We start from the raw sequence: 13201 nt of genomic DNA on the forward strand, positions 1-13201 counted from the left end.
TTCACCTATCATTTTCTAATAGGCTATGTGTCAGACTTAGGCCTGAAATATTTTGATAGGGAAGACTTTTACACTCTTATGCATGATCAGTTTTTTTTTTGTTCTAACTCATTACAAAAATATTTATATTAAGTTTAATTTATTATGATTAAGGCTCACGATTTTGAAAAGTCTATTTTATTTTCAATAGTTTCGCCATATTTGGGCATGGCAACGGGGCGGTGACGAGTTTTATCTTCTTCGAACCCAAACCTTAATCGTTGATAAATACCCACTTTCCTTCCTGATACTCGTTGAGGAGGATTATTTGAACCCTAACACCAAATAGAACGGATTCAGGTAGGGTTCGAGTATCCGGATGGGGGGTTGATTGCATACATCATTTCAAAATAACAACAAAAGTTCACAAAATGATGAAAACCCTTTATCAATGTTGTGAAAGTGACTCAAAATTGGAGTTTTGAATCTATCAAAATCAGGGCCGGAATGGCGCTGTCTGGGGACCCGAATTTTAGTGTTGTTTTTCAGCCTGTTGGTACGACAAAAATCGATGACCAAATAGAGGAATTTGGGGCCCGAATTTGCCAGCAGAAAATATAATAGAAACATATTTTTGGGTTGATATTTGTTCCAATTTTATGAGGGATACTTTTACTATAAATATAGACCTTGTATCAGAGTAAACCTTGAGATAGAGGGGGCTGAAACAAGGGTTTAGAAGTCAACAAGAAAACTAGGGTTTGTATAGAGTTTGGTCTTGGCAACAAACACTAGGGTTGTTAGGATTGAGTCTCTTGGTCACGGGAAGAGATTGGTCCTTTAGGTAGAATTAGGAGGGAGCTTTTTTCTTGTAACCCATTGATATCTCTTTTGTAAAGTTACTCATCATTATAGTGGAACAGAGGGTTGCTCTCTCCTCCAGACTAGGTCAGTATTGGACCGAACTGGGTAAACAAATTTTCGTGTGTTCTCTCTTTCTTTCACTCGTTGTTTTCTACTTTTGGCTTGTGTTTATAACTTCCATACACTTTGTTTTGGTTGCCTGATTATTACTTGCTCCACACATCAAGTATATATTGGTGTATTTTTTCATCGAATTCACAACAATTGGCGCCCACCGTGGGGGCAAGGGTCAAAGGATAATCAAGTACCATGGGTTGGAAGTGGGATATTGCAAAGTTTACCGGAGATAATGATTTTGGGTTATAAAAGGTAAAAATGGAAGCGGTTTCAATACAAGAAAATTGTGAGAAAGCTTTGAAGGGTGAATGTGCGTTACCGGTCACCATGTCACTAGCGGAGAAGATCGAGATGGTGGACAAGACCAGGAGTGCCATTGTCTTGTGTCTCGGGAATAGTGTTTTGAGAAATGTAGCGAAGGAACCAACCGCGACATTGATGTGGTCAAAGTTGTAGTCTTTGTATATGAAAAAGTCTTTGGCTCATTGGCAATTCCTAAAGCAACAACTCTACTCATTAAAGATGGTGGAGTCGAAGGCCATCATGGAGCAACTTACAGAGTTCAACAAAATCCTTGATGACTTGGAGATTATTGAGGTGCATCTTGAGGATGAAGATAAAGTTATACTCTTGTTGCGTGCCCTACCGAGATCTTTTGAATCTTTAAAAGATACCATGCTCTATGGCAAGAAGGCATTGTTACCTTGGAAGAAGTTCAAGCGGCTTTGAAAACCAAGGAGTTGACCAAGTCCAAGGACTTGAGAACTGATGAAAACGACGAAGGTCTAAGTGTTTCAAGAGGGAATGGTGGAGGTAGAGGTAACCAGGGAAAGAGTGGTAACAAATCAAAGTTTAAGTGTTTTAACTATAACAAGATGGGACACTTCATGAAGGATTGTCCGGAGATTAATGTAATTCCGCACAAATTGTCTCTGAGGGTTATGAGGATGCAGGTGCTTTGGTGGTGTGTTGTTTGAAGGATGAAGAAGGTGATGTTTCTCACCTTGTGAGTGATTCCAGGTAGCGCGGTGGTTGTCTGAAGAGACGTTAAACACTCAACATTATCCTGGAGAGGCGGTGGTAAGAGTACTCATAGTCAACCTGGAGAGGCGGTGATAAGAATACTTGTGATCTACATGTGAGGTGGAGTTTCAAGGTGGAACACATAGTGGGATGTACGCATTTGCTAGTTAAGGTAGAGTACGCTCAGCTTTAGGTGGAGTTGAACACACCGGGAATGGTACGACTATGGAGGACCTTGGCTGCTATGCTCTAGTGGTGAGCAAGGGAATTCTTCATGAAGACGGAAGGCATTCCGGAGGTTGAAGAATGTATAGCGTTGCTTGTGGGATTACCCTAAAAGACCAAGGGTGATTAAATGCAAGGAGATATTCATGGAAGAGGGAGATGTTTCGTGGTTGATGAGGTTATGGTGTATACTTGTGGTACTACCTAAAATTCCTAGTTTAGTTGGACGCAAGGACCTTCGAGAAGGTGGAAGACATTCTGATGGCTGAAGAGGTTAAGGTGTAGACTTGTGGAACTACCTAAAATTCTTTGAGTAGTTGGATGCAAGAATCTTCAAAAGGGCGGAAGGCATTCCGATGGTTGAAGAGGTTAAGGTGTAAACTTGTGGAGCTACATGGTGTAGTGGAAAGCAAGGGAAAGAGCAGCATGGTGTTGATGTTAAATTGACATCATCACTAATTTAGAGTCAAGGTGGAGATTGTTGTGAAAGTGACTCAAAATTGGAGTTTTGAATCTGTCAAAATCGAGGCCGGAATAGTGTTGTCCGGGGCCCGAATTTTAGTGTTGTTTTTCAGCCTGTTGGTACGGCAAAAATCGGTGACCGAATGGAGGAATTCGGGGCCCGAATTTGCCAACAGAAAATATAATAGAAACATATTTTTGGGTTGATATTTGTTCCAATTTTATGAGGGATACTTTTACTATAAATATAGACCTTGTATCAGAGTAAACCTTGAGATTGAGGGGGCTGAAACAAGGGTTTAGAAGTCAACAAGAAAACTAGGGTTTGTATAAAGTTTGGTCTTGGCAACAAACACTAGGGTTATAGTTGATTCACCATGGGAAACACTATTAGGATTGAGTCTCTTGGTCCCGGGAAGATATTGGGACTTTGGATAGAATTAGACAGGAGACTTATTCTTGTAACCCATTGATATCTCTTTTGTAAAGTAACTCATCATTATAGTGGAAAGGAGGGCTGCTCTCTCCCCCAGACTAGTCAGTATTGGACCGAACTGGGTAAACAAATTTTCTTGTGTTCTCTCTTTCTTTCTCTTGTTGTTTTCTACTTTTGGCTTGTGTTTATAACTTCCATACGCTTTGTTTTAGTTGCCAGATTATTACTTGCTCCACACATCAAGTATTGATTGGTGTGATTTTTTCATCGAATTCACAACAATCAAAAAGTAATGGAATTAAACAACATCAATCCATAACAGCATTGATTAATATTTGGTTTCAAATAAAGTCAAAATTAGAGAATTAATAAATAAAAAAAGGGAATTTATGATTTTGAAGCAATAACATGGACTGTGGAAGAGTATAGCTTGCGATAAGAATAATGATGAGGGGTTGAAGAAGGTGGTGACGGTTTCCTTGCGTTGGTGAAATCACCAGAGGTTCTGTCAAAGTGAGAGTGGCAGAAGTGAGAGAGAGAGAGAGAGAGAGAGAGAGAGAGAGAGAGGGAGGGGAAAATGCCCACAAAATAATAGGGTTTAGAGGGTTTTGAAGGAAAAAATTATCTATAACAAAACAGTGGATCACAAAGAACATCACAATGTTTCTTTCCTTATTCCCCTGGTCGACCTCTTTATATTTTACAAGCCATGATTTCAGTAAAGTGGAAAGTTGAGTAGGCTAAAAGCATTCGTGAAAAATTCAAGACATTTTTTCTTACGAGAAATATCACATATCTTTTAAATAAAAATGGGTTAATTATGTAATTTTAAATAGATGGTGCATGTTTATATATGGGTTTGAGGTGGGTAATAGTATACCCATTATACCCATCTTATCCCCCATCTTTTGGAATCGAGAAAAACCCAAACCCAACCCACTAAAATCGTGTTTTCCCCGTCAAAGTCATAGTGGGTTCTAGAAGTACCCAAGGAGGTGAGTTTTGTTGCCATGCTTAACCGCATTTTCTAAATAATAACCAAGTAATCCAACAATCCCCAAATCCTTTTAAAAATATTGTAGTGTGGTATTATTTTGTCGCATTTTTATGATTCAGAATAAAAGATGGACAATCTATTTCATTAAATTTCACCTATGAAGTTCAAGGATTTTCCAATTTTACAAAATGTTCTTAAGAACCCAAATTTTGAAAGGAGTATTTATTTGAAGTTCGAATTTGCTTCATTTTTCTACTTTCATATAATGTTTATTATGAGAGAAGTGATATATTAACGAGACCTATTTTAATCACAAATAAGTCTCACTAATTATTATATGTGATTATCTGTCATAAATAAACAATAAATAGAGATAGATAAATGAAGTAAACCTAAAATCAAGACCGATAACAACAACATCTCATATTTTGATGATCGGATCCAACACATTCACCACCTATATTATAGCCCCTTTTAAGGCATTCTTGATTGCACTGTGGATAATCCATGCATTTCTGGTATAAGCAGCTTTGCCCCAGATAATCAACATGGAAAATGGTAGCAATTGATAATCCTGCAACCAATAAAAAATTAAATTTAATAAGTATATAGCCTATGTTCACAAAAATTGTATGTAGTAGATGGACTACTTTAATGCATTTGTTAATGAATAAAAATATTTTACATTAAATTTCTTAAAAGTTTATAAATGTATTTTACAACACAAAAACTTTTTTATTCTTTTATAAATGTTGTACGTGTTAGTAAGACACAATAAAATTTCTTAAAAAAAAAGTAACACTCAATAAATTATTATTGTTGTTTGATAGAGCAAGTATATTCCTTCGCAAATTAATAAAAATTGAACATTGGTATAATTTAAGTTCTTAATTGAATCATATTCGTCTAAACAATCAAGGTTTTTTCCTTGCAGTATGAAGGCTAAGAACACAAATATATTCAATCATCATGTAACATTTATATAAGAGATAAACTAAAGAGATAAAATAAAACTAACTATTTCTTATTACCTGAAAGTAAAACAAAAGCAAAGCATAAAATCCAGCAAAGACGAGATTGATTGATATGTGAAGCCATTGTGTAGGATATAACTATATTTTTTATCTGAGGATTTTCACTTTATATTTTGTTTTATGTTAGGTGTAGGACTTATACATTCATTATATAAACTTTCAAAACCAAAATTTGCAATAAAATAACATTTGGTAAGAATATGAAAAAGGTAAACAATTAAGACCCTTTAAAAAATTACTACATATATAGGTTGAATTGGTATAGGACTAATTATAGGAATTTGTAAGATATGCAAATTAGTTGTATACAATCAATCCATATAGTCAAATGTAACAAAAAAAAAGTTCCATATAGTCAAATTAATATAATTAAATATTCCAGCTTGCAGCTTACAATCAGAAAACAACAACAAAGCCTTATCTCACTTCTCTCAATAAAAAAAATATATTATCCCACTAAAGGAGGTTGGCTACATGGAGAAAACTTCACCATAGTGTTCGACCATAAACCATATATAGGTTGAATTGGTAGATGTAAATATTTGCTTATGTGTGTATTTGATTTGGGATTAGAAGATTTTTAGTCTATAAGGGTATTTTAATCATTTTTTAGACAAAGGGGTATTTTGGTCATTTGATGAGTAAGGGTAAACTAGTAATTTAGCGATGAGGTTATTTTTAGCGTTTTAGTGAGAATAGTTATTTTACTAAGTTACTAGTGAGTTGAGGTAATTATTTCGGTACGGTAATTATTTGATGTTTTAGCGGATTAAATGAATATTAACTTTTTAGAATTTATTAGTGAGAGTTTTAGACCCATTATGGTTTGTAGTAACTATGTCCATTTAAGGAGGAGTATATATTCATAACTCTTAAGAGAAAACTAGGGTTTCCATTCATTCATCTCATTTCATAACTTTAGAGAGGTAGAGATAGAAAGTAGAGAGTTAGAGAGAAGAAGAGAAGGGGAAGAACTTGAAGAAGGGGAAAAGCTTGAGCTAGGAGCTAGAGGGGAGATTGAAGTCTAAGGTAGAGAAATTGAAGTTTGAGGTAAGGAGGGTAGATCCTTTCTATTAAATAAGCTAGAATTCTCATTTTTCACTTTTGGGTCATAATCACTTTTGTATGAATTATGATTTTGTTGATTTTAAAAGTTGATTTTCCTGCTCATGTTTATGTGGTAGATTTGGGTATGTCAAATTTGTCATAAACTTGTTGTTTGTGCTTAAACGTCATGATTGTTATGTGTTAAAATGATTAAGTTGTAGTTTTAGCTTAAATTGGTGAATAATGATGTTGTTGAACTAATGAATTTATGCATGGAATGTGGTTGGGTTATGTTGTTCATGCTAATTCATACTTTGGGTATCAATATATGTGTTGTTATGATTAAGTTGTTGTTTGATGAGTTTTTGTAAAAAAAATGGTCACAAATGGAAAAGTTTGATTTTGGTGAATTGGAGTGAAATGATGATGTTGTTATGATGAATTAACATGATTAGATTTTCTGTTTTGAGTCATAAGTTTTGGATGTAAAGTTGTTTGGGAGAAAATTGGGGTTTGATTGAAAAAGTCGATTTCAGCATTTTTGGAAAATAAGTGATTATGAGACAATTTGAGTAAGTTGCTTTGGGATGGGGAAACTTGATTTTTACAGTAGAATGTGATAGGTTTAAGTGATTGGAATGCGTAGGAGAAAACAGAATCAAAATCGGATCAACGATCAGAATTTTATGCGCGAATGGCGAAAACGCAAAAATCGGAAAACATGTGTTGTCAGACGAGCATGACCGTGTGTGTGAGCCATACGGACTGTGTGTACGATTCGCACTTGGTCAACACGACCGTGCGTGATGGCCGCCAACCGTGCGCAATTGGCAGGCGTCCGAAAACCCAATTTTTCGTGTTTTTGCGATCTTTTAAGTATCCCTATGAGTTCCAAACACCTAAACCTATCTAATTGAACTATAATTGGACAATTATGAGTAGTTTAACTTGGTCTTGATTTGAAAATGAATTGGTTTTGTAAAGTGATAAAAATAATAGACTGCCTTGGCAAAACTGGAACTTTAAACGAACCTTGTGAAGAGAATAGGCTATGTTTAAACTTCTAGACTATTAGTTAACATGTAGGAATGTTGTGAAAGGTTGTTGACACTTGAAAACATTATTTAAGTGAAATACTTAAAAATTGGTGTTTTGTAGAAAATAGACGAACTTTACCGAAATCAGGTTTATGACTTTTAAAACTTGTGAATGGATTATAATCATGTTTTATATGATGAAATGAGGATGAATCAATGATGAATATGTGTTTTATATGGTGGATTTCATGACGTTGTTGTTTGTCCGTCTTTCATGTAAAATGTGAATTTGAAATGATATTGTTTCTTCAAGGTGAAAGTTGTTGATGATGACTTATGTTGATGTTTTGATGATGATTATCATGATTATTTTAATGATGATGATGTATTAATGACGGTGAATTCTTACATGAAAAATGACGATGATGTTGATGATGACCGCATGTATGTAAAATGACGGTGTTAATGTTGGTGACTTGTTGAGTAAACGTATGCGTTATTGAGTCATATGTTCATGCATTCATAAATAGGATCTTTGTATCCAACGACGGTGATTAGGATAAATTGTATCCAACGACGGTGACTAGAATACTTTGTGTTCTATGACAGTGAATATGATACAGATATCAAGTGAAGGTGACTGGTACCACATGGATATAGAGTCGTGTCTAGAACGCATTGCAGACATTTGATTGAATTGATGAAATGTGTCATACTTGAATATGTGCTTGATGTATATGTGCATTAGTTAGACTTGATGATTTATATACTTAGTGAAATTTGATGAATATGTGGAGATGTGAAATTGTGCTTGTTGTAGCTTTATGCTTGTATGTTTGATGTTTAATACTGATGTTTAATTCATTATAAATGATTTTAATTAAATGTCATTAATCATTTGAAATTCTTTATGTCGTTTAATTTCCATTTGATTAGATTTTAGTTGTGGATTGTTATCTAACCCTCAGTGGTCATTTGATTGACCGTCGACCTATTTGTATGAATGGGTAGACAACTTGCAAGATTAGTTTCTTTGCTTTGATGTGAGTATGCTTGAGGCTAGATTTGGAGCTACCTCGTCTCTTTGCTTTGAGAGTCTTAGTTTAGGGATCTGATTAGGATGTTGGTCTTTTATCGTTATTTTTATGTCATTATGAGATTATCACTCAGTATGTTGAGAATTTAGATTTTTATTTGGTGATGTATCATGATATATGTGGTATGGCTACTTTGGAGATTTTATTTATCTGATGAGATGTTATGACATTATTCTGTTGCGATGTTTTGAAAAATTATTATTCATTTTCGAACTTATAGAAGAAGTAGCATCTAAATCCTTTGTATGATTGTATGATTTTCGTGATTTATCGCTTTAAGGGTTTAGGGTATTACACAAACCACCTAAGCTTATTTTCTACGATCTTTTCTACTATAGGTGCTACCCTAAATCTCTCTTTGATGGTGTCATTCCTAATTATATCTCATCTAGCCTTACCACTCATCTAACGAAACATCCTCATCTCTGCTGTGCTAACTTGATTCTCATGTTGGTTCTTAACCTCCCGACACTCGGTACCATACAACGTCAACAGTTTAACTGTTGTCCAATAGAATATTCCTTTTAACTTAAGTGACACTTTCTTATCGCATAAAACACCTAAGGTTCTTCTCCATTTCAACCACCAAGAATGAAAATGATGATGTACATCTGCTTCTATTTCTCCGTCGTTGTCCTTACCAATGTCTCATAAATTTTCCCTTCAACTTGAGAGGTATAATAGTATCACATAAAACACTAGAGACTTTTCTCCATTTCAGCCACCCACATTGAATTTGATGACTTGCATCGTCTTATATTTCTCTATCATTTTTTACTATAGACCCAATATATTTAAGTTATGTAACTTACGGTACGATATGATATCTAATTTTCACCACTAAGGTAGAACTACAATGCAAAATTTCCCATAAGGAAAGATTACCAAAGCAACGAAAAGAAAGGGGATAAGCGGCTTGAAAGTTGCGTCGAGCAGAAGAGAAAAAAGAAAAGGCTTGGAAATGTCTAAGGCTATGTTTGGATTGCTGGTATGGGATGAAATGGAATGGAATAAGATTAAATAATGTGTCATTCCATTGTTTGGATTTGAAAAATAATGATGGAATGAAATGAAACATGATGGGATCTATTCCAACATATTCCATTATTTCTCCCAATTTATATTACCCCCAAATCGGGAGGTATAGGATGGAATCACTTCCTCAAATTTTAAAATGACTTACATACCCTCTTCTTTCAACATTCATTATAAGTTAATAATCACATTCAATAATGGTGTTAGGATATAAGTTAGAATATGCTTCAATTTTACATAATGATGTTTTTACATTTGAGGGTGATAAAGGAATTAAAAGTTATAAGTACTCTGCTCGTTCAATTTCCAGACGATGGAAGGGGAACTTTGTTCCGTTCCATCGTAAAACATCCAAATGATAGAATGAGAATTTACTGTTCCATTTTGTTCCACTCCATTCCATTCTGCTCCACTGATTTTATACTATCCAAACATAGCCTAATGATTTGGTACACTTTGGAAAGAGTCTTGAACACTCCTTAGACCATTTGCAATGGTTTGTTGAATGTGAGATTCAACATCAAAAGCCTTTCCAATGGTTTGTTTAATGCTTGTTGAAGATTGACATGGATGAGAGAGAGGATGAAACCGTTCAACACAATTGAATGCCTGTGAACTGCCACGCGTCGCGCGTTTATTGGACCGAATCTAGCGCGTGTAGAACACGCGCCGACAGGACGCGTGAAAAGCAGTGGACGGAGAGAGAAGAAGAATTTTGGAAGATAAGGGACACGTGTAGCGTTGTGATTGGATGCCCGGATTTTTATCATTTTAATTATTGGACCACAATTATTTCGTTTTAAATTAATTTTTTAAAAAAAAATACTAAAATTCATGATTTTTTTTTCTCTATAAATAGAGACTTGGTTCATTTGATTTGGACACAGAAAAAAAAAAACCAAGTTTTTCACTATCTTCATCTTATTATTATCTTTCTATCAGCAAACTAAGTGAAGTTTTAATCTTCTTTTTAGTGAAATGGATCTCAATAATAACTCTTTCAACACCCAAAATTATTCTAATTACCCATTTAACTACGAAAATCCCAACAATTATCCAAATCCAAATCAATTTTTCAACCAACGTCCACAAAACATACCTCAAAACATACCTCAAAACGTACCTAATTTTGGTTTTACACCAAATTTCAACCAGTCATCCTCTGTTCCAAACTTTCATCCATATTATGGATCTATGATGAGATATCCATCTCAAACACCCCCGTTTAATGGTTATATGCCAATGGAGAATGAAAATTTTCCCAGTGGTGGTGCATCTCAATATCCTGAATTTTCAACACAAATAACTCCTGGTGGCGTGGCAGTTGCTAATGAAGACACTCCAGAAGATTCAACTCCTAAGAGCAAGAAAAGTAAGGAACCAGCATGGAACACTCAACAAAATTTGGTGCTAATTAGTGCATGGATTAAATATGGAACAAGCAGTGTTGTCGGAAGAAACCAGAGAGGAGAAACATATTGGGGTAATATTGCTGAGTATTGTAATGAGTATTGCTCGTTTGATTCTCCCCGCGATCTAGTTGCATGCCGAAACTGTTTTAATTATATGAGTAAAGTAATAAATAAATGGATTGGTGCTTATGAAAGCGCTAAGCGTCAGCAAGGAAGCGGTTGGTCGGAAAATGATGTCTTGGCAAGAGCGCAAGAATTATTTGCATGTGGGAAGAATGTTCAATTTACTTTAATGGAAGAATGGCACGCTCTCCATGATCAACCGCATTATAGTAGTCAAATGGGAGGAATTGTTGGCTCAGGAAGTAGTGGATCTAAGAGATCTCACGAGGACTCTGTAGGATCCAGTGCTCGTCCAATGGGTAGGGAGGCAGCTAAAAAAAAAGGAAAAAAGAAAAGCAAGGACACTGATGTCTTGGAGGAGGTGGAAAAGGAGTGGGTTCAATTCAAAGAACTCAAGGTGCAAGAGATTGAACGAATGAAAGAGTACACCGCAATGCAACAGAAGAAAAACAAATTGAAGAAAATGAAAATGTACATAAAGTTAAGTTCCGAAAAGCATCTCGATGACCGGAAAAAAGATATGTTGGAAAACTTGGTGCGTGATCTGTTTGGAAATTAATTTCACTGTAATATTTGTTTGTGATAGACGTTTGGCAAGTGCACCAAATACTATCGAAGTAGTAAAAAGATCGATCCCACGAGGACTGTTTTTAACTTCAATAATTCAATTGCGTTATAAAAATAGGATGTATAAAATTTATTTTGTTTTGCCACTAGGCAGAAGATTGGGTTTGATTTTAATTAAATCAAGTAACAGAAAATAAAGATTTGATTAAGAAAATATGAGAGAAAGATGAGATCAGATCCTTCGAATTCTCTAAGTTCCCCTAATTGGTCTACTGCACCTATTTGTTATGAATCCTCTTCTAATTTACGATGATTAACAAAGTAGCCCTAATCAATCCCTTGAGTTAGGACCCTCTTTTTAAACTACAGCCCCTAATTCCTTAGGTGGTCTAATAATTCTTGAAGGTTTTACTGAACGTTAACCTATTATCACTAACAAACGATTATCTATTCCTAGACTAACCCTGTTTATTAGAACAATTCAATTAGGTCTAAGTTGAAAGCCATGGTCAGTGGTCATTCATTCTCACGAAATCAAGTTATATGTGATCAAGATATAAAAAGCATTAAGAACAATTGAATTGAATAAACTAGAATTGAATTCATAAACAAAATAGAGTTTCACAGCAACATGTGTCAATTAGGGTTACAAAGATTCATCTCGGATCTAATCTCTAAGAGATTTAGCTACTCATAATCGAGTTTACAAATAGCATAATCAATGAAATAATTAAAACATACATGAATTGGTAAAAGGTTGAAGAAATCGCCCTTCTAGCCGTCGCCGATGTCTCAAAATCGCACTTTGCTCTCCAAAATCGTAACACCTTTTCTTCTGGCTGAGTGCAGTATTTATAGAGATTTTGGGCCTGACCTAATCAAAATCACGCTGTGCAGTTGTAATTGGCGCGCCGCGATTTCCCTCAAACAGGGACATATGCAAATGTGTCTCAAAAATCGCGGCAAGGCAGTATGTTGGCGTGGCGCGATTTGGTCTTGCAGAACTTCAGTTTTTCATCTTTTTGCACCCCGGAATAGTGAAAATTGCATGAGAACTCTAATAAAATGTCACAATAAGTCCTAAAAATTACGTAATGACAGCATGTCATCAGTTTGTATTCGGTCAAAATTGTCAGTGTTGTCTAGTCCCCAGTGTTTACTTTAATAATTGTCAGTGTTGTCTAATCCTCAGTGATAGTCCCTAGTGTTGTCTAGTCCCCCGTGACTTATTTCACCTACTATTTGTTATAATAATTATGCCCATTATGTGCCACTTATTTCACCTACTATTTGCTTTAATAATTATGCCCAATGTGTGCCACTTATTTCACCTACTATTCGTGAAATGATACTATCACAATGCCCACTTGCTTTAATAAAATGATACTATCCGTGACTTTAATAATTATGCCCACTGTGTGCCACTTATTTCACCTACTATTCGTGAAATGATAATATCACAATGCCCACTTGCTTTAATAAAATGATACTATCTGTGACTTTAATAATTATGCCCACTGTGTGCCACTTATTTCACCTACTATTCGTGAAATGATACTATTACAATGCCCACTTGCTTTAATAAAATGATATTATTCTTGACTTTAATAATTATCCCCACTGTTTGCTTTAATACAATACAATAACTTATTTCGAACCCGTCAATGTCCACCACACAATGTACTTATATATAGGGACTCATATCTACTTCTAATATCACAAATCTCATTCATATCTACTTCTATT

The 13201-nt window shown here is 35.1% G+C and overlaps 1 protein-coding gene across 1 annotated transcript; it reads left to right on the plus strand.

The window, feature by feature from the left end:
• Positions 1-10200: 10200 nt before the first annotated feature.
• On the plus strand, positions 10201-11447 carry LOC146907401 (uncharacterized). Its single transcript, XM_085726636.1, has one exon. It carries the CDS (start codon positions 10332-10334, stop codon positions 11445-11447), a length of 1116 nt encoding a protein of 371 aa, XP_085582762.1. The 5' UTR covers positions 10201-10331.
• Positions 11448-13201: the final 1754 nt, after the last annotated feature.

Source organism: Medicago sativa, chromosome 7 (assembly GCF_051527215.1).
Source record: "Medicago sativa cultivar Bolivia chromosome 7, Bolivia_mono, whole genome shotgun sequence".
Classification (NCBI taxonomy): domain Eukaryota; kingdom Viridiplantae; phylum Streptophyta; class Magnoliopsida; order Fabales; family Fabaceae; genus Medicago; species Medicago sativa.